Source organism: Diceros bicornis, chromosome 12 (genome assembly GCF_020826845.1).
Source record: "Diceros bicornis minor isolate mBicDic1 chromosome 12, mDicBic1.mat.cur, whole genome shotgun sequence".
Classification (NCBI taxonomy): Eukaryota; Metazoa; Chordata; class Mammalia; order Perissodactyla; family Rhinocerotidae; genus Diceros; species Diceros bicornis.
In genome coordinates this window covers 9,642,410-9,665,243 of record NC_080751.1, presented here as the reverse complement: position 1 = coordinate 9,665,243, position 22,834 = coordinate 9,642,410, and the positions used below count along the sequence as shown (strand labels likewise).

The window sequence follows — 22,834 nt, the reverse complement described above, 5'->3', positions numbered from 1 at the left end:
TGTCTGAATAACAGACAAAGGAGGGATAATTGGTAGAATTCTTTAAAACTACGTGTTAGAGTTCTTGATTTAATGTAATAGCATACTCTGATTAATGATAATTATAGATCTTGATTCTCTTGATTTGACTAACTTGACAGTTTTTGCTGTGAGCATGGGGTGAATAGAAAGAGGATGAGCCTAGACAGTAAGGAACTGGTCGGGCACTCCTGTAAAGTCTTGAGTGGTACACTAAGAGTTTTGGTTAGGTTAGTGGCTTTGGAAATGGTGAGGACTGTGTAATTGTTTAAAATACTGATGAGATCAAATTAGTAGAACTTTGACATTAATTCCATTTAGCTGAAGACGGAGAGTGAGGTGTTGAAATCACATGTATGTTGTTAGGATAGGTTATCACTGAGATTATGTTTAAGATGAAAGTTAGAGACAAGCCATAAAAACACTGTTAGACAGCTTTATTAGAAAATACATGATTTCAACTGTTACTACCACTTCTGCTGTGTCACCACCACTAATAATATTACTACTTGATACCATTTTTTATTGTTTACTGTGAGCTAGCTACAAACTAGGCTAAGTTATTTATGCATGTTATTTCATTAATCTTTTAAATTCATTCTATTCTGAATCCCAGTCCTTCTTCATGATGTATAAATTTTAATGATTCCTTTAGTTACGGTGCTTGGCAGTAAGCTGTCTCATATTTTTCTGGAACTGTCTTTATTTTGCTCTCATTTTAAATAATATTTTAGCTAGGCATAAAATTCTAATTTGCCTGTTATTTTTTCTCAGCATTTGGAGATATTATGCTATTGCCATTTTGCTTCCATTTTGCCATTGAGAAGGATGCTGTCAGTATAATTTATCATTTTGGTGTACTTAGTCCGTCTTTTCTTTCTAGCTAACCTAAGATCTTCTGTCTGACTTTTGTTTTCTTTAGTTTTACTCTGAAGCAGCCGGGTGTGGACTTCTTTTTATTTATCTTGGTTGGTATATGTTGGGCTTTTTGAATTAGAGTATTCATGTATTTATTCAAATCTGGAAAATTCTCAGCCCTTATCTCTCAAATGCTGGCTCTTTTCCATTCTATTTATTCTCTCCTTTGCAAGTCTGATTAGACTTATGTTAGAAAATTTCTGTTTTTCCTATGTATGTCTTTTTGTTATTTTCCATTTTATTTAACTATGTGTGCTTTTTTTTGGTTAATTTCTTCAGTCTATTTTCCATCACTGATTTTCTTCTCAGTTGTAGCTAATCTATTATTTATTCCGTTTTTTGAGATTTAATTTCTTATTGTAAAAAATTCCTTTTTTTTCAGAGTATCATGTCCTTAATTCATGCTTTCAAATTCCTGTTCTAGTTCTATAAATATTTAAAAATATTCATTGTAGGGCCAGCCCTGGTAGCCTAGTGGTTAAGTTTGGTGCACTCCACTTTGGTGGTCCAGGTTTGCTTCCTGGGCGCAGTCCTACACCACTCGTCTATCAGTGGCCATGCTGTGACAGTGGCTCATGTAGGAAATAGAGGAAAATTGGCAACAGATGTTAGCACAGGGTGAATCTTCCTCAGCAAAAAAAAAATATATGTATATATATATTCATTGTGTATTTTATACCCTCCATTATCTGAAGTTCTTTGATTGCTAATTTCTTTAATTTAAGTTCTTTATGATCATTAATCCTGCCATTCAGCACATATAGAGTGTTCTATAATTTTGAACTGTTATTATTCATTTTTTATGAAGCCTTATTTGAAAGAGTCCTGTATTTCCTTCCAAAAAGCATTTGATTTTGCTTCTGACAGGGACCCCAAAACACCATCAACCTGAGACTATTTTTTAAAATAACTTCTCTGCTCTGGATTTCCCAGTCTATACAGGTAGTATAAATGAGTTTCCTACAAACACATGAGTATTCTGGTTATAAGGTATCATTATCAATTATAAATGAAACTATCTGATTTTTTTTATTATTATGGGCTGGGACAGACAAGTTTTTTTTACCAATTCTCTTTGATAGAGGACAGATTTTTTTCTAGTTAATATTTTCACTAATATTTTAAGAATCTAAATTTTAATTTACGTGGACGCCATTACTTGTGAGGCCTCAAGACATTCTCCTGTCCCGTGTGTGGCCATTAAAAGTCTAGTTTCTTAGTTTTTGAGATTACAAATAACTCTAAGGTTGTCAATGCTTCAGAACAGTTTACCACTTTAATTTCAAGGTTGCTACTGTATTTTTCTTTTCCTGGCTCAGGGATTGCCCTTCCATTTATAAGGATGTTTGCTGTGTTTTACATACATTTCCAGGTGTCTTGGAGATATATTTCATGCTATTTGGTCTCTCACATCCTCTCATTTAATCTTTTAAATAAATCTATGACATTTTACTGATGAGTCTTTTTATTCACTTTACTGATTTTATTCATTTTACTGATGAGTCTTAGAAAGTTTAAGTAACTTGCACAAGGTCGCACAAGGAAAAAATGTCAGAACTGGAACTTAAGCTCAAGAAGTCTGAACCCAGGTCCTTCATTGGTATATTCTCAGAGACGAAACACATTATTTCAAGAGCTTGATGCTGATAATTTGGTTACTTAATATTTTGCTAGAATAATATTAATACTATTAACATTTTTACTTTTATTCTTAGTTTCCATATGTAAAGGTTAATAAGCCTAAGATTCAGAGCAACCCCAAGTTATAACTGAAAAGAGCTAGTAGATGGTATCCAATTAATAGTGAGAAACACTAAATCTATATTTTTTAAGGTGGTAGGAATTCAAAATAGTTAACCAAATCTGTCATGTGATGAAGTATTAGTTCTTTTTGTTGCTTCTTTTAGTCTATAATTATTGGGCATATATGTGCATAATAGGCACAAAGCAGACTAATCTCCATAGATGATTATTGACTTCTCAATCTACTATAAGGTGCGCTTGCTTTTTTTTTTTTTTTGTGAGGAAGATTAGCCCTGAGCTAACATCCATACCAATCCTCCTCTTTTTGCTGAGGAAGACTGGCCCTGGGCTAACATCTGTGCCCATCTTCTCCACTTTATATAGGACTCTGCCACAGCGTGGTTTGACAAGTGGTGCGTTGCTGAGCGCCTAGGATCCGAACCCGACTGCCAGCAGCGGAGCGCGCGCACTTAACTGCTACGCCACGGGGCTGGCCCCAGGATGTGTTTGCTTTTGAAAAACAATATGTGATCTTTGCATGCACAATTAGCAGTCCTTTAAATATGTCTCCAGTGTTAATGAAGAAACGTTGACTGGGGCATCACAATGCAAAGCTTTATACTTTACAGTCTAAAATAAAACTCAGATGTTTTTGCTTACTCTTGCACTTTGGCTATTTTCAGGTTAAGGAAGGTTCTAAAGTTGTCTCTAATTAGGAAAAAAAGGAGTTGGGATTGATCACAACATGATAACCACAGTGTTATTAGTTGGGCATCTGTGAATCAAGATGAGCACAAGTGCTTAGATGTCTGATTGTACAGTAAGAGACAGAAATACAGCCTTCTTTCCTGTATTTACTACTTTATATATCTCCTCAAAATTTTATTTGTTTAAATGTTGTTCTAGTTCCTTAAAATTATAAGTGCACAAGGACATCATTTTAATATCTAGATTTTATTTAAAAGATCAATTTCAAAAATATTGCCACAAAATATAGATGTGTACATTTACCGTTGGTGTTATTGGTGTTATAACATATTTTTCTTATTGGTTTTTATTGTTTTGCTTGACATGTAACCATGTGTATTGTCTTAGAATTGGTTAAATCCTAAACTTTATAGCCATACTTTCTAGGTTCAAATCTTCATTCTATTATCTCCAGTTTTTTAGTCTTTGGCAAATTAATTAATCTTTCTGTGGCTCAGATTCCTCATCTATAAAATGGGAATAGTACCTACCTTGTAGGGTTTTCATGAGGATTAAATGAGTAAATGCAGAGCTTAGAGAAGTATCTGGCACAGAATAAGCTCAACGTCAGGATTAGCTATAATTATTACTGTCATGCGCTGTATAACGATGTTTCGGTCAACGATGGACTGCATATACAACAGTGGTCCCATAAGATTAGTATTATATAGCCTAGGTGTGTAGTAGGCTATACCATCTAGGTTTGTGTAAGTACACTCTATGATGTTCACATAATGACAAAATTGCTGAACGATGCACTTCTCAGAACATATCCCCGTTGTTAAGTGATACATAGCTGTATTACTATAATCGTCATTGTCACCATCATCATCATCGTCATCATCATCATCATCATTATGTTGTGTTTTAGGTTTTTCTGCCAATAGACCTTTGGCTTAGAGCTTCAAAGTTACTGAGACCATATATTTTTAATTCCAGGAGGCTTAGATTCAGATCCTAGGGCTGAAGCTGACTAACTGTGTGACCTTTGACAAATTAATAAACCTTTCTAAGAGCTAAGCTGTCGTTTGTTTTATCTTTGAAATGGAGCTAATGTTGTCCACCTCATTGTGAGATCGTATATGTAAAGTGCTTAGCATTATGCCTGGTACCTAGTAAGTATTATATAAATAACAGCTGTTGTTGCTTTTTGCATCATAGTATCCAGAATTGGACAAGGTCCTTGAGATCATTTAGTCATCTATTCTTAGTCTCTGAGAAAGAGAAGGATGAGTTAAAGGTCACGAGGAGTGAGGAGGTAACATAAATTGACATTGAGGAGATCCACATAGAGTAGGGTAAAGTAGATTTGTGCAATGCTGCCATTTTTGGGAATCATGTCTAGCTGCATGTGTTGATTATTGAAAATATTAGGTTTGGGGATTCTCAAATGTAATTATAATGTGTAGCACATGAAGCAAAGAAGCCTTAAGGCTAAATTCTAGAAATGGTTCCATTTACTGGTTGTGCCAGCTTTCCATGCTAAAGCCTTGGCTGGAGTATTTAAGTAAGGCATACTTAGTGGAAGTTTATGTGTCATGTGTGTGCATACTTATGCATTTATACATGAAAAGAGTCTTTAACTTGGAATTGTGTGAAAATAACAAATGGATCTACTAAAAATTACTGAACCCACACTCTGTTGTAATGGTTTAAATATAGTTGACTACCCATTGTTTACATAGAGCATCCTGTAAAGGATGCGTGGTGGATTTATACAGGTCTCTTTTTCCACCTGAGTAACAGCCTTGGACCAGTGTTACCATGTGGTGACCTTTGTGCAGGCTTGGACCAAATCTGCCTGGGCTGCCATGGTCACCTGTCCCGTGTGCCAGGATGCCTACTTTTTACTTCATGTCCCTGAATACTATCTGGAGGTGGCTTAGAATTTGCTTCTCAAGCCCAGATGCTGCTCAGTAATGCTTCAGTTCTCTGTCCCTAAAATAAGTTCTCCACCTCTACAGGTTCTTTGACATCTGCGTTTTCTTCCCCAACCTTTCCTTTAAACAGCTATTGGTGAGAAGAACCTCTTGTGTTGAAAGTAGGAGTTGAAAATCAACTCCTTTTCATTGTTCAAAACCAGTTCCCATGCTTACCACAATCAGACACTTCCTAGCAGGCCCCAGGGCAATTGCTGTTCAGTCACTCCATCTCCACAATATGTAAGTGATGGCAGAATTAAACAAGTATGTGTATTTGCTTTAAAAATCCATGTTAGTTTATTAATCCTTATTATACTGTCATACAGAATGGAATGGTAAAATCAGCATGACCAGAATATTCTCTTCCTATAGGCAGACCTACAGGGGAGGTTAAATTATACTCCTGCTATAAGTTTATTAATTTGTAGAGGGAAATATGCTTACCAGGGGACTGGGCACCTGCATTCACTGGCAAGTGCATACAGTGCAATGTTCAAATCATTTATCACTATTTTTCCACTTTTACTTCAAAGGAAATCAACACTAAGCAGCACAGAATGGGGCCCACTTTGCATGAGAACAGCCTGCAAGAGGCAGAGAGACTCAGAGACTGGCAAGAGAAGCTGAGGATGGGTATCATCGTTAATACACAAAAGAGGGTCCAAAAACTCTGGGAATACAAGGAAAAGAGAATATTTATCCTGCTTGTTTTCAGTTTAACAATTGGATCCTTGCTTTAATATGGGGCCAGGGAACTATTTAATGATGAAGAGTATATTTGTCTGGGACATTCTCATCTCTGTAGAGAAATGTCCACTGAGTAGGCATTTGGAAATTCAAATCTATAATTTTTGTTTTTTAGCAATCCAGCAGGGAGTTAGGGGAGAGGGAGTTGACAGTGTGTAACTGGTCTCTGCCATCACTCAGTGTCATGGCTAAAAGCTACCCATTGGAGGAATAAAGAAAGAAAAATTTCTCTCTCTCACTCTCTCTCTCATTCACTCTCATATATATATATAGAGAGAGAGAGAGAAAGAGCAAGAAATAGATGTATAGATAGATATATAGATAGGTATAGGTATAGGTATAGACATAGATATAGATATAGACATAGACATAGACATATACGTAGACATAGATATAGATATAGATGATATACACACACAACCACTTTTTGGACATTCTTACTTGTTATTATTACTGACTATGCATTTCCTACATACTTGTGATCAATTGCCTAAAATGCAGCTTCTTCTTTCTTGAATTTCCAAATGCCTACTCAGTGGACATTTCTCTACAGATGTTCTACAGATGATCCTCATTTAGTGAGTCCTTCAGAAAGATCAGGTTGCAGGTAAATAGAGGGCAGGAACCATGACTTCGTCTTGAATATCTAGAACCTAGCAAGTGTCTGCTACACAGCAGCTGCTTGGTAAATGAGTGAAATGATATACACTTTGCACACAAGTGCACCTTTATAGATATGGCCATATAATCAACCCTACAAACAAAGGCAGTGTAGACAGCCCTGTCCTAACCCCCCAGATTTCCCTCACCCTGAAGGCTGCATCTTACCCTTTTGGGACATTTTTCCCTTTCAAGGCTCATGTTTGTTATAAACTTCTTTCACTTATTTTATAAAATGTACCTTTGAATTGGAAGGAGAGAAGGCTGTCTGAGATCCGTCACGACCCTAGTGACAAGCTATTGATCATAGAAAAGAAGAAAGCTTTGATTGGCACATTTTGGCACTTTGTCTTTTTGGACTTAGGGTTTTGAGTTACCTTAAATCAATTTTGTTGATTACCTATTGCCAGATCCCCTTGCTGAGCAAGCATATTTTTGTTAGCTGTGTTTTATTACAATTGATATACTGATGTTGATTTAGATCTATCCCTTCTTGGAGCCTTCTTGATATTGGAACCAGAGTGATGGTGACATGGCTGCCTCCTGTCAGTCAATGAAGGAGACTCATGGCTACAATCACGTTTAAGAAACTGCCATTTCTCTGTGATGACTGGAAAATCAATGGCAATTTAGAAATTAAAGCAAAGACTGTGCCATTTAAATCCTAGAATCTGATCATTCTGGCTTTTTCACCCTCAAACCTGTGAAAAAAATCGGTTTTTTCCATGTTGTATTTTAAAATATAACTTAATTGGACTGTAATTTTATCACACTGTTTGCCAGGTTCATCATACCAATTACTTGGAAGATTTTTTGTTTTGTTCCTAATTTTGAAACGTGTGGTAGAGTTTTCTATCTTTAATCAACTTTTCTCATTATGAGAATTGTTCTTGTGTTTTCGTTTAGCCAAAGACTACTTTAGAAAAAGTTGACTTGTTATTTTACAGCATAGCAATTTCAAGCATAGTTTATTTATCTGCAGCCTATAAGGTGCAAATTATATAAGGTGCCTTTTTTGTACTTCCTGTTTGCTTTTCTTTGCATTTATATTTTAGCTAATATGAAATCAGTGATGTAAGTATTATTTGGTTGTACTAATGAGAATTTTGAAATACCATAGGAACTTACAAATATATTAACACAAAAGCATAGTATGAAGACATCCAAACTGGTACAAAAAGGTTTAAATTATATGGACTAACTTGGGGACAGTCTGTTGTAAATTTGTGAAACCATATCAAAAACAGAAGGTTTCTAAAGAAATTAACCACAGTAGTAAATTACAGCAAATCCAAACTCAAAGTCAAGGGGCCCAGCTATGTTTTGGACTCTGTCCCTAGTTGGCTGTCTGAACTTGAGCAAGTTATGGAAGGTTCTGGATACTTGTTTTCTCCCCTCTGAAATTGAGGAATTGGACTCCACCACTGAGCGAACATTCAATATCTTTCAAATATAGGTAGTAATTTAGGTGCTGTAGATCAGACTTGTTATCAATTGTTATCTATCTTATCAATTGTTATCTCTTATTGTTTTCACAACATGCCAGAAACCAGATTTGTTCCCTCCAAAGCAAATTGGCAACAGCTTTTGTCCTGGCACTATTAATTTGCTTAAAAGATCCTGTAAAAGGAAACGAATCATCCTGATTTGAATAACTAGTTAGTAAGTATTTAACATTTAGAAACCTGGAGGGAGTTGTTTGTTAATTTCTTTATGTTAGCTGTCCTTTTCATAATCCAGATGCAGCGTTAGTTCTTGGGCAATGGCTAATGAATATTTGTTTTGACATTTTATTTTTCCTTAAAGGACATCTAAAAAAATTCTCTCAAGATCTATGTTGTTGAAGATGGGGATTCAATTTTTAATGTGTGGTTCAGAAGAGCACATGGAGAACCAAATAGTTGAAGAAAAAATTTTAACAATTAGAGGATCTCAAATTGGAATGGTTTCCTGGGGAGGCAGAGGGTTTCTGTCCTAGAGGTCACACCTGGATTTTGCATCTGCTGAGATTTAGGCTGCATGATGTCCTCCAAGGTATTCTTAAATTCTGGAATTTGGACATTAAATCTACCCCACTACCTCCTTACTCTGCATTTTCTTACAGAGTATCTTAATTAGCAAGAGGAAACCAAGGTGTCCTCTACATTTGCATGTTGCCATGTTGTGCCTACTTCTTTCATTCAGAATTAGTTGCTAGCATTTTTAATCATCATCCTGTCTCTGCTGTCCAGTCTAAATGCCAATGTGGCCTTGTTTCTTTCTTTCCTCGTCACGTTAAAAGGTTTTTGAAATCACATTTCAACTACCAAGTACTATATCAGTCTACTGACACTTCAGTGGTTTTGATTTGTGGTCATGGTTGTAGGAGAATAAACGTACTAATCAATAGAAACATTTATTGACAAGAATATAAATAAGTCAGCAGTATGCTTTTTATAGAGAAATGTGCCTTACATATACAGGGTTATTGAAATTTTGGATTTATACAAAAGATAATTTATTGGATACTTATTTGCTTTACAACCTAACAGTAGGCTTGCTTTAATTATATATTTGATATAGTATACTTGTTTCAGAAATACTTTTATTGCACAACTGAAATTTACATGTTCATCAATTTCTTTTCTTTTTATTTTATAAAAATGTTGTGACATTGAGTTCAATATGGATCCTCTGTACTCCATTTTTCGCCTAAGCTTAGCACATCACTGTTTAATGTTTCCAAGTTTATGGTCTTCCACTGCATCCGAGCCCAAGACAATAATCACCTTTTTATGGCATGTGGCTCTTGCTACATTTAGCAGGTCCTTGCAAAGGTCTCATTTGTGAAGTGTGCCATATAGCAGCTTGATAATCTTTTTGGCTACAACAATGCAAAATTACCCTACACCCTCTCCTCCCAACCCAGGAAAAGGCTACAGCTGAAATAATTAAAATCCATACGCTTAATGATCTGTGCCTTCTGCATGGAGGTGCATTACTGTCTCTAACGATGTTTAATAGCTCATAACATCCAATACACTTAATCATCAGTTAGTGACATTTGTAGTACTTTTGCATACTGAACATATCTTGATAGGGGGAAAATTGCGTTAGAACAGACTCAATTACCCACTTTGATAAAGAACACTGGGCTAGACCAAAAGAGGACACACGTTTGTCTGCTCGAGCCACTGAGGCAAGGCTGTAACAAGGCCATGTGGTTATTTTGGGATTTTGTTAGGTGAGGAGGAAGTTTTGATTTGCTGCTGTCACATTGTGCTTTGTTGATCTCCCAGCCACCCTGGTGCTGTGGCCAGAGCCCCCAATTGGGCATGTCAGGAGCCTGGGATGCTGGCCTCACCCAGCTGCCTGACCTCCAGCAGGTCACTCTCCACTTGGCTTCTGTGTCTTTATCTGTAGGATGAGAGTGAGGTGTTGAAGGAGCCTGAGGAGGTCCCACCCAGATCGGAAATTCTCCAGTCTCACAATCACTTCCGGGACAGTGGGCCTATCGGCCTTCTGTCATTTTGCATGTAATTTCTTGTTTGCTCAGAGAGCTCCTTGGAAAATCAAAGAAAGACAAAGAGCCCATGGAGCCCACTACCCTTGGTAGAAGGACAAACGAAAAAGCAGCATTCTCATTTTATAATTTTTACATGGTTTTGATGTGGTTTGCATGATACTGGCTTAAAAATATATGTATGAAAGCATATAAAGCTTTCTTCTGAATGTCACATATTAGGTCAAACATTAGCTTGCTTTTTGGTAACAGAAGGACCTGAACTGTGCCAAGCACTAGTGTAGACTTTCAGTGCTAGAAGTGAGAGGGTCCACAGGAGGTAGCTTATTGTAATGCTGATTTTGCTTGAGAAAATACATGACTTCATCATCCCTGAGCTTCAGAAAAATTTTGATTGTCGACCTTTTCCCCAATCATGAGTTTGAGTCGTAACCACCCTGGGGTGAAATGCATACATTGCTCTCTCAAGTTCTTATTTCCAAAAGTTTTAAGACTTTGTTATTCTTCATAGCAAATGCCTATGTGGGCAAAACAAAGGAGAAGCGAAGGAGTTGCTACTTCCACCAGCACCTGCCTTTCTCAAATGTTACAGCTTCCCCGCTGCTTGCTGAACTCACAAGTCCAACTTAAACAAAAGGAAAAAATATTAACATTATGATTTCCTTGTGAAGTTCATAGCATTCAGAGTTTCTTTTGTGCTTTCTCCTCGCTTTAGCATCCATTTGATATGTTTCAAGACAAGGTGCGGGGCAGGCCTTCCTTTGCTCCCCTCAACATTTATTGAGTGAATGTACCTTGTCAAATATCTGTTAGGTACTAGGGGTAAAGAAATCAATACGCTAGAATTATGGTGCCTACTCTGACCAAGCTTACAGTCTTGGGAAAGAGGTGAAGACTCAAACGTATATAGGCACGGGCAGTCATAAATCAGCCCTGATATGAGACAATAGGGAGTGGTAGAGCCTGGGAATAATTGGAGAAGTGTCTGTTTAGTTCTTCCCTCCTTTCCTGCTTCTTTCCTTCCATTCTTCCTTTCTTCGTCATAAAACTCTGCTAACTAAATAAAAGAGGATACTAGTCTTCAACTCATGATATAGGTCCAGATAGAGAATGAAAACAATTTTAATGTAGTAAGCATAATTTAAAGATATTTCTAAAGCACTGTTGTTAACAGCATAGATATTAGAGCCAGATTGGTTGGAATTCTGGTCTACCTCTTACTAGCTGTTTGACTTTAGGCAAGTAACCTTCCCTTTCTTTTTTCTGCTTTCTTAGTTATAAATGGTGACCAGGCAGGTATTTACTTCTCTTGATCAGTAATTGAGTTAAAACATGTAAAGCTCTTCAGACAGACTGGCATACCGTGAGCTCTAAATAAAAGAGAACTATTCTTATTAGGAACGAGATGAAAGAGCACATGTTAAAATATTAAGTCCAAATAGACACAACATAATAGAATCTTAAAATGGAAGGAATTGTGAATCACCCTGTGGGCACCATCCCCTTGTTGCTGGAACCAGCTCAAAAGAGGATATTCCTCACTGTTTGCAAATACAGTTAGTTCAGAGGTAAACTAAATCAACACGTGCCCAGCTCATCCTTCCTTATACATCAACCAATTCTGGATGATTCTTATAAAAGGAGTGCTCACTTCTGTCTTTTAAAAAAGATCCAAGAGGCATGGTATAATGTGTCAAGATTCCTTCTGATAACCTAACTTCCATGGAGTTCTCCACATTGACCATTCATTTAACATTTCAGTTTGCTTCATCTCAAATGAGGATAAAAATTTTCCTACTATGTTTTGAAAATTAGCTAACCGTAGCAGTCAGTGACTTTCAAACATCACATTGCCTTACAAACTCTACAACATAATCAAAATGATAAAGCATTCAGAACATGTGCACTGTCTACCCAATTACCATTTTAAAATTTGGTTATGTTTATTCCTGCACTGGCTCTGTGAGTGTGTGGCTCAATGAAGAGGCACAGTTTGGGGAGCAGCACTAGCTAAGGCTTGCAAACTGTGGTCAGGTATCATACCTCACTTTCTTCTCTAAAAACATATTGTGTTTTCTGCATTGCAATACAGGATCCATTTCTCAGGGTCCTTTAAGATTTGTACCTTGGGGAAAATATGTGTGAAAAAGGTTCTGAGGCAGGCATAGGTTATTGTGAAAGGGAACATACCATAGTTAAGAGTATTGGAATTTTTGCTCTTTTTGTCTAATCTTCTCTAGGAATTTTGTAGGGGAAATATCAAGAACATTAACTATCAATGTATGCCAGATAACTTATGTAATTAGACAAAGGAACATCTATGTAATTAGACAAAAGAGAATTTATTTAATTAGACAAAGGAGACTATGCAGTTATAGATATTACATATGATAACTACTGGTTAAAAATGTAGGCATAGAGAACTTTCTAGAAAACAGCTCCTCAAATGTTCCCTGGTGGTTGTCTCTGGTTGTTGGAACTGTGGATGGTATTTTGATTCCTTTTAATTTTCTGTATTTTCAATTCTCTTAAGAAGCATATCTTTAATTTATAATAAAAGTGTTGACAATGTAAATTACCACACAACGTGTGGTAGGTGCATTGAAATTTCCCTACTTGGCTTTGTATGTCTTAATCTACTCTTATTCTGGTTGTTTCATTGTGTTTGCTTGGTGGCTTGCATTTTTCTTCATTTTCATTCTCACTCTAGTTGTAGCCTCCATCATTTGGTTCTAGGGGACAAGCCCAGTGCCTGCCATTTCTGAAAGAGTGCAAAGAAACGACAAGTGAAATCCTCACCAGCGTCTAGGATCGTCCACATTTCTGAGTTTTCCATTCCTTCACCCTGTACTCTCTGAACCTAGCTTTTCACCATACATTTGTCCTTGCTTCTCACAGTTTTCCAGTAGTTTGTCAAGTATTTGAGAGTGTTTACCTTGCACGCAGGCTCACCCTTCAGAGGACGAGCCTCATGATATTGATGTCATTGGTTCATAAGCTGCTTCCTAAATGACTTTTTTACTCCTGAGACTCTGCCCTCTGCATGTGATCCCTCTCTTCTATTTAGTACTGTCCTGTATCATTCCACATTTAAGTTGATATTACCTCAACTTATGCCCATTTATCTACCCATCCCAGTGCCTCCAGGACAGCATGAGGGGGCTTTTATTGAAAACCAAACATGAGCACCATTTTTTGGGGGGGGGGATATATTCTGCCTTAAAACAATAAGTATTTGTTTAGGGCAGATGTCTTCTTGCTTCTAAATTGTCATGTACATAAGGAGTGGAATCAACCAAAAATACACTTCCAAACTTTTAACCAGGAAGTCACCACCAATTCTTGTTGTGTTGAGGAGGATCACAGTTACAGTGGTAGCAATGGTATTAATGATCTGATCATAATGAGTAAGCCGTCCCTCATTGCAGGTAAGGCCTTGTGCTGCGAGCTTTGAATGCATCATCTCTAATCCTTAACCCTAATGGCGGTCCACAAGGCAGCCATCATTATTTTCACTGCTCTCTGATGGTTAAGGGGACTGAAACATAAAGGTTGAATAATCACCAAGCTCACATATTTAGTAATGGTTGGGTTAGAGTCGGGATGTGACCCTAACTCTTTGTGGCTTTAAAGATGTGTTCTTTTTTAATCTATACATTAATATATGTAAAGCTTTTAGAACAATATTCATATAAAAACCTTTATATGGAAGCACTGTATACATATTAATTGTTATTATTTCCCCTCAATCACTTATTTGGACATGTTAGTTTTTCTTCTTTCCAGAGGTGGTAGTGGCTTGGGGAGATCAAAGGCTTTACCATAGAAACCCTGCTCTGAGCTTAGGTCTGTAATCAAGTAAATGAGGTTGAGTACAAGAGTACGTATAAAAGAAACAGGCAGGTCTGTTAGCCTCTCTTTGCTGCTTCCTTTCCTCTCCTACACACACATGCTATTTCTTAGCTAAATATTTTAGTCTTATAGAAAAAGCAGTTGCCTGGGAAAATAGCTAATTTTATCCTGATAAACACGCTTATCACTTTATAATATAGATTTTCATTTTAATTCAGTAATACTAAAACTACAGGGATATAAAACACATTAGAGTTATAGCTGACCTCAGATTCCCTTTTCTTTGAAATCTTCAACAACATGAAATGGCTTGTATTTGCTTAAAATGAGTTTTTTGTTTTAATTTAAATTGAATTAAATCATCTGTTTATCTTAGAATGATCTCAGAATTTAGCATGAAATTTCCATTTGCAGAGTCACATTTACTAATGTGGGTCTCTCTCCTTCTCTCACTCAGTCTCTCTCTCTCTCTCTCTTTCTCACTCTCTCTCTCTCTCACACACACATCTGTTAAGCTCCTTTCAGGGGTGCCTGCTGTGACCCTCAGGTTGATCAGCTCCACCTGAGAGCCCTATGTTGATATGTGTCACCTGCTGGCTTTGAAACAGTATGGCTGACCAAATGGTCAGCGTCTGGATGAAGTGCCATTATACTGACCCTCTATATAAAACCTGAACTTGAAATTAGTTTGACTAGGCACAGTTCCTCTACATGCTGGGAAAGTGCTCGACTGGACTCTCCTCTCAGGTCCGTTTGTTTTGAGAGTAGCCCTACCTGGTCTACTCTTACCGAAGCTATATGGCTCATAACAATTTAACCTGGAGAATTAGGGATCAACCACGTAGCTTCCTAGATTCATATGCTGAATAAATCTCCCCTTCTCTTTCATTTCAACAGGATCCATTTCAACAACAACTGACTTACCCATTAAAACCATATACAAATCTGTCCAGCTTTGCCTGTGGTGACCCTCTCGGTATTTCATTAGATTTGTCTTGGTGTATAATGTTCCTTCAGGCTGTACTGTACAGAGTGGAAATGAGGTAGCCTTCTCCCCACCTCACAGATATCTGCCAATGAGTCTTTTGTTTTGGGTGAGGGGGGACTAGGAGGAGATTTATGTAATCTCTCTGTGGCAAGCGTGGGGCACTGGGACACTTGGCTTGAATATGTATCTCCTAAGTGCCAGCCTCTACCTTAAAGTTTATTTAGCCCTCTAGGCTATACTTCTTGAAAAATCACCATTGTGCCAGTATGGTAATGAATTTTTAAGTTTCTCCCTGTTGTTCTATATTAAGCTATTTGTTTGTGCCTAGGCATCCAGACTAAGCTACTCAGCAATATAATACACTTATTGTAGATGGCGACCTCTTTTAAAAACCCAACAACATGTATATTTCCTTATACACCCACATTTCCCAAATATAAAAAGTATCACTGTGAGGGTTTAAATAACTATAACACTAAGCAAATTACATTTTCTGATCTGCCTATAAAATGGTAATGGTGTTTTTTATTTTCCCTTGTATCTTAGGATAAATTACAGGACACACAGCCTTTCAGTGATATAATTGACTTTATTTAGAAGAGCAAGGTTTTGATTAATAGATGAAAAGTAATTATTTCTATAAATAAAATATTGAATGAATTGTTTTATCCTAAATTAAATAATTGGTCATATTAACTCTACTCTTCAAGTTTATTGAAGCTTTTATGCCCCTGTGTGCGCTCTGCTATGTGAAGCTTCCTTATGCTGTCTCCCAGTCCTCTCTACCCTGGGTGGATATTCACCCCACTGATGGACCAGGCTCATCCTAGTTAATGAGCTCCCTTTGTTTCCCGCTCCTGGGGTCCCTTTGTGCAAATATGTACCTGTGGATTGTATTGTGTTGATATTCACTATCACCTCTACCTTCCATCTGGTTTCCACATCTAATCAGTCACCAAATCCCTTGTTTCTTTCTTGCAGATTTCGTTAATACTCTCTTCTTCTCTGTATCAAGTTCCTACTTCCCTGGTCCAGATTCTCATTACTGCTCTCAGACTGTAACTGCATTTGCCTTATTAACTGGTTTCTCTGCCCTAGTCTTATCCCCTCCAGTTTATTTTATATGATGTAGCCAAAATAAAAATCTATTAATGTCACTTCCCTCCCTGCTGAGGACACAGTGGAAATAAATCTCTTCCCTGTGTTCCAGGCACGTCTCTTCCCCATACCCCTTTCTTACTGTGGCCTTCCACATGGCTGTGGTTCACTATGTTCAGCTTAGTGAGCTGCAGGACTCTCTAGGCTTAGTAGAGTTTTTACTAGGTTTCAGAGCCTTGCACAATGTTCATGCTACCTAGGGCGCCCTTCCAACCTTTGTCTTCCTGGTGAATACCTCTTAGTTCTTCCAAGCCCATCAAAGTTATAGCTTCTTCCCCCAGCCTTACACTAAATAAGTAAATCACTCCCTCCTCTCCTTTGCCTACATTCTTAATCATGTGTCTGTTATGGCACGTAATCAGTGAGTATATATTTACAACATGTTTCCTTATTAGGCAGTGAATTCCCTGAGACCAGGGTGTTCTCAGTCACCTTTGTAATTCCAGAGCCTAGTAGAGAATCTGACACAAGTATGTAATTAATAAACATTTGTTGAATTGGTTCAACTGTCTTATAAATGTTGTCTCTCTGTTGGAGAATAGGTTCCTAGAGAGTATTAAAAGACTGGATTTTGGATATCTCTATTGTCTGTTATTGTCTAATTAGCTCAATTAAGAGTACAGTGTTAATGAGGCCAAGGTCTTAAGTTCCATTCCTCTGTGGAGCAGTTAACATTGTACTTCAATTGTCAGTAACCTCTACTAGCTTCCTAGTAAATACCATTGGTTCCAAGGGAAATGAGAGTGAGAATGATTAAGGTCAGGGCAAATTCATCTCAACTATTAGACAAACTAAATTAAATGTATTCCTTATTGATTTTAAAAGCATAATTTCACACTTCAGTGTGAAATGAGCACCTTGTTTTGTCCATAGCCCCTGTCCATGTGCATTGATGCGTTTCACTTGAAAGGTTCTGTTGTGTTGGAGGTGGCAGAAGTGGTCATGGTAATTTTGCAATAAGAGCAATAACAGTCCATCCATAGATCTTTAGGATTGCCAGCCTCTGAGCCTCCCGTCTACACACATGCCTCTCTATGTTTGTGTTCCAGGTGAGACGATGCGCATTGCCTCTTCGGAGTTTGCTGATGACCCGTGCTCATCTGTGAAGCGTGGGACCATGGTGCGGGCGGCAAGGGCTTTGCTGTCAGCTGTAACGCGCTTACTCATCCTGGCAGACATGGCGGATGTCATGAGACTTTTATCTCATCTGAAAATTGTACGTATGTAGAACTTACCAAAACTTGCTTTATGTGGGTGGCCAGATTGACCATCTATATCACAGCACTGAACTCTGCTAAAGATGCTTCACTGCTCCCCAGATGATGGTTACTCACCCATGTGGTACATCCCCAAATTATATCCAATAGTATATTCAAAAATTTATAGAAGACTCACTTGAATTATTTTTCTTCTCTCAAAACACAGAGTTTGGATTCTTTCCTTACTTCCAGGAGTACAAAATAGTACATTCTTTTAGGCTGCAGAGGCTGAGCATGGTACACCTGCCTTGGCCCTGGCTTGAGATTAGGAGCAGTGCTGGTCCATATGGTAATTCACACTAGGCCAGCTCTTCTGGGTAGCTGGCCAAAAGACCACCTATGCTCACCTTAGTGTGGGTCGCGGGTTGAATATATTTTGTTGCCTGCTCCACCCTTGCTCTTCTGTAGATATACAAACTTTGAGCCTACCTTAGTTTGGCAGTAAAAAGGAGCCCCATCCACACCTCACATGATTAGAGTCAATCTTTTGCACCAAGCTTGGCATCTAACATACCTGGATTGGGTCTCTGGGCACATATGTGCCCCACCAACCCATAGAATTCCATTATATGTGCCTTGCTTGTAGAGGTTCCTTGGTTCCTTTTAACTCTTTTGTTTCCTAATGAAAGTGGAGCCTGCCTTGCCCACAAATTTTACTGGACCAGGGGCCAAGGCAACCTTCCCAGTCCCTGAGAGCTAGGCCTTTCTCTGTTTTCCTAGTTGCTGACTGGTATCTAGTTACAACCAAGATGATTCAATCCTTTGAACTAAGGTGCTGTGACCCAATTGCTTAGGTAAATGGCTTCTGTCTAGAGGGTCTCTATTCCATGCCCTCAGTGGATTTCATTCCTGGACAATTGGCACCAACCCTGAACTGATCTCAGGGTCCTTAGATGATGGGATGTGAAACACACACTTTCCATTTTAGAGGCTTAGTTTCCTTTTTGCTGGCTTAGTTCCTCTAGCTCTGGCCAGTTCCCTATTAGCCAACCCTCAAAGTCTTATTTTCTTTGTCAGTGAAATGAACAATGAGGGGGCAGGTGAGACAGGAAATGAATAATGAAAGCCTGCTCTTACCTCACCCTCCATCTCAAATTTGTTTGGGGTCTGGGGGGGTGGGCATTAAGAAATTTACAAAACCAGAAGTGTTCTCTGTCAAAAAATCTTGGGCAGTATCTTTTATCTGAGTTGGACCCAATAAAGACGTCAAGATTTCCAAGTTATACATGAAATCTGCAATACATGAAAAGCCTCAAAATCCAACATCTCCAGCCTGAGTTCCACGGTCATAAACCACAAAGTGAGGAATAGCTCTTCATGGTTTCTACAGGTGCCTGAGGAGCTCACGGTCACAAAGCAGAACGTGCTTGGGAGTTTTTCTCGGAGAAAAGGCCCTCGAAAGCAGGAAAGAGTCTTGCCAATAGGATGAAGTGAGCAGTATGAGGAAAGACTTTACCTATTTCAGAGGCTGTTGAGAGGCAGTATAACATTATGATTAACCACTTGGCCACTGGAGTAAGACTAACTAGGTTTAATCATGCTTTGATGTCCTCTTGCCGGCTGTGTTGTAACCCCCTACATAATCTCCTTATGTCTCAGTCACCTCATTTGTTAATATGGGGCTAATGACAGTACAACCCTGAGATGTGGTGAGATTTAAATAGGGGAAATGACTATGAAGCATTTATTGCAGAGTCTGGTGCAAAGTAAGAGTTCAGCAAGTATGTCTGGCTATGTAGCCGCTGTAAGACCCTGGAACCCCTTGCAGACTGCAGTGCTGGCCGTCATTCCTCCAGCCCCACCTGTGTTATATGCATCTTGTAGGCAACAAATTACTTCCTTCTCAAGTGTGTTGGAGAAAAAGTTTTGTTATCTTTCCCTGACAGCCTACTGAATCTTAAAAGGCGACATTTTAAGAAAGATCTTTCCCCAGACAGACAATCTTCCTTTACCAGGGGGAGAATAGGACTGAACCTACAGGTTAACTTGATAACCCATGTGCCATTGTTCTCTGTGCTGTGGAAGCCCCTGCTCAGCACTCCTGGGGAGTGATAACAGGCTAAATAGTCTCCCTGAACTGCCCACACATGGAGAGCGCTCACGGAATCAGGGCCTGGAATGTGATGCATGGCCCCAGTTGCTGCCTGTAATCCTGCCTCTCTACCCTCCTGTTTTGACCAGTGCTGTCTGCTCATAGTATCGTTGCAGCCTGTCGTAATGTGGAGTCAATTGTATTCTCTTCCCGACACAGCAGATTAAGGGAAGTTAAAAAAAAAAGGATTTAGCGCAAAATCATGGAAAGGTCAACCCAGCAATATTAAGTAGTTCTGTCAGTAGTAAAGTTAAAAATGACTGTAGACTAAATAACACATTTGTTCTACTTAGAGCACAGCCTCAGTAGCGCACAGCAGTGGTGGAATGTTGCTATCTTGTGGAGCAAGTGAGGAACTACAGTTTCTGATACTCACACTGAATGACGCAGGTCGGGGCCTGTGGAACCCCTTGGGTTCAGGTCAGTCAGGGGTTCATATCATGGGGCTATTGACCTGCCCCCCAAAAAAAGGACAATGTGTCAACAATTCATTACAAATGAACAAGTACATAATTCTAGTTAGTAGCACTGTTGTTCTTTTCCATAGAAACACATCCTCTCGTAAACAAGTATTGTCTGCCAACGTCTATTTATTTGTTTTTAACTCAGGATGAAGAAAATATCTTTACATCTTCTGATGGAACCGATTAGAAATGATCATCTACACCTTTATCAAGGCTTTTTCTAAATTAAAAAAAGAGTTTCTTTGCCACATGAATGATAAAACAGATGTGAAAAGAGTGACAGGTGCTTTCAATGATAGTAGTGACTCGATTTTCCGTTGGTTCAGAAGATTGAGTAATACGGTGTAGTGAGTCCCGCAGCTTCCTGCTCTGTTAACCACTACATAGCTATTTTACCGTTAAGCGTTACACATAATATTTTACTTTTTATCTTTTAGGCCATATGCCAAATTTTTATTGCTGTTCTTTCCACACATTGATTTTTCTCATTTCTGAGTAACTTACAGGAACATAAAGGGTATGGCCTTATCAGAAACTTGCATTCATGTTTTTCCATCAATAATTCATTGAGTAGATGAAGGATAGTCAACTGATTCTCCTGAAATACCCACTTTCATTCTCTGCCCTGCACTCCGATAGGTAATTGTGGACAAATTGAGTAATTGTGAGCAAATATCATTTACCTTCTAGAAATGAGTAAAGAATTGGGAGCATTGCAGAGGTCATATGATTTGGCAGTATATAGGTCTTTGCATTCTACTACCTTAAAATTATATTTGGAAATTCAAGTTTATATGGCTGCTAAACAGTCCATCTTTTCATGTGACATATAGGTATTCTAGTTTCCTGTATTCAGCTACTTGTTCTATCATGCAAGTATTTGCATGTGCTTTAATGTTGAGCTCTTTTTTTTGAGTACATTATATTAAGGATTCACATGACTGCAAAATATTTTTGGTGCTATAGTTGTTTCAAATTCAAGACAATAGTGATGGAATAGTGGGTGATATATAGTTCAGAGTCGAGTTATCACCAAAGTGAGAATTTGCTGTTCCTGAGCAAAGCTAAAGTAATCGTTTGCACATCAAACATCATTAAAAATACTGAATTATAATCACTTTTACTGTTGAAATTCCTGGTGAGTGATTCCCTAGCCAGACACCTGGTGTATTCTGTAATCAGCTGACATTGTCAGTGTGTTGGGTTGACATGTGGCACTTCAGACTTTTAAAGGAATCCTGCATTTCAGTTAGTGATCATGAAAAGGCATGTTTATTTTCCTTAGGCTCTGAATTAATGTAATCAGATTACATTGTCGATTCTTAGCATTGGTGATAGCATTCACACATAAACTCATCTAGACATATGTGTATTAGAGAAACCAATGACCTTTTTTCTATCTTCAGGCTAGATCCTAGAATGATGATGTTCTCGATTATCTCTCTAGAAATTTCCCTCTAGAAAGTGGAATAGCAAAATAGAAAACAACAACCCCTTAGTCAACTTCTCAGGAAAGTCATAATTTATTAGCGGCTACCAGGGGCTGAATCTAATGCTGCTGCCCCATTGTTTGGGGGCATTGATGAGACAAGCTGACTTTCATATTACCTGTGCTTTTTGTGACGTTAGCATCAAATAGTCCTGTGTGGTCTCAGTAACTTATTCTTTCTCAATTGTCTGCTAAGTCCTGCAGCTCCAATGTGGCTCTTGTGTTTGAATAACAGCAGTCAATTGGTATAAAATATCTTTGTCTCTGATTATAAGGGGAGAAATTACTGCCCAGGTTCTTAGCATATCCTTTCTGTCAGGTATTATGACATTAACTTCATACAGCTGGATTGTTTGGAATTTATTTTTCAGTTATCCTTTCAAGAAATACTTATTGGATGCCTAGTCTATGCAAGACACTGTGCCAACATATATAACTTCAAAGGTGAATTAGACTCAGCTCTTGCCTTCAAAACTTTATAGGGTAGTGAGGGAGACAGTAAGAAAGACTGCAGTGCAAGTTGGGAAAATGTGCACATTGCTATGGTGTCACCTAGAAGGAAAACATAATAATTAGGATGTTTTCCATTTTAAATAACAGAATCCCAACTCTACTTAGTCTTTTAAAAAGAGAGTATATTGGGGTGGACCATGTGGCCTAATGGTTAAGTTTAGCGCACTCTGCTTCAGTGGCCTGGGTTCAGATCCCGGCTGCAGACCTACAACACTTGTCAGCCGTCCTGTGGTGGTGACCCACATATAAAATAGAGTAAGAGTGGCACTGATGTTAACTTCAGGGCTAATCTTCCTCAAGCAAAAAAAGAGGAAGATTGGCAACATATGTTAGCTCACGGCTAATCTTCCTCAGCAAAAAAAAAAGGGGGGGGGTAGTATATTGGCTCACTAAACTAAAAGCCCACAGGCAATTAGCTTCAGGCAAAGCTTGATCAAGGCACAAAAGTATGACAAGGACCAGATTTCTATCTCCTTTTCCTCACTAAGGGCACTCTTCTCTTTAGGTCCTTTTCTCATAGTCTCAAGATAAGCTGCTAACCATTCTCAAGACTACATGTTTCTAGACTAAAGATAGCAAGAAAGAGGAAATTCTCTTCCCTGCTAGCTCAAATAAAAGTTCCATAAACTTGTTAGTCCCCTTGGCCTCTGAATCAGGTGCCTATCTCTGAGTTAATTATTTAGAGGAGGAATGAGATGAGCTGGTTTCTTAATTTGGTCAGCACTACCTCTCTCCCTCACCATGCCCCAAGCCAAGAATGGG

General features: G+C 38.3%; 1 protein-coding gene across 4 annotated transcripts in view; it reads left to right on the top strand.

Annotated features, from left to right (window-relative positions):
* Positions 1–22,834, top strand: part of CTNNA2 (catenin alpha 2) — a 1,068,899-nt gene that overhangs the window by 320,192 nt on the left and 725,873 nt on the right. For all 4 annotated transcript variants that reach the window (XM_058550823.1, XM_058550821.1, XM_058550822.1 and 1 more), the window contains one exon: positions 17,305–17,471. In XM_058550823.1, coding sequence (XP_058406806.1) covers positions 17,305–17,471 — 167 coding nt within the window. The remainder of the gene's footprint in view (positions 1–17,304; positions 17,472–22,834) is intronic.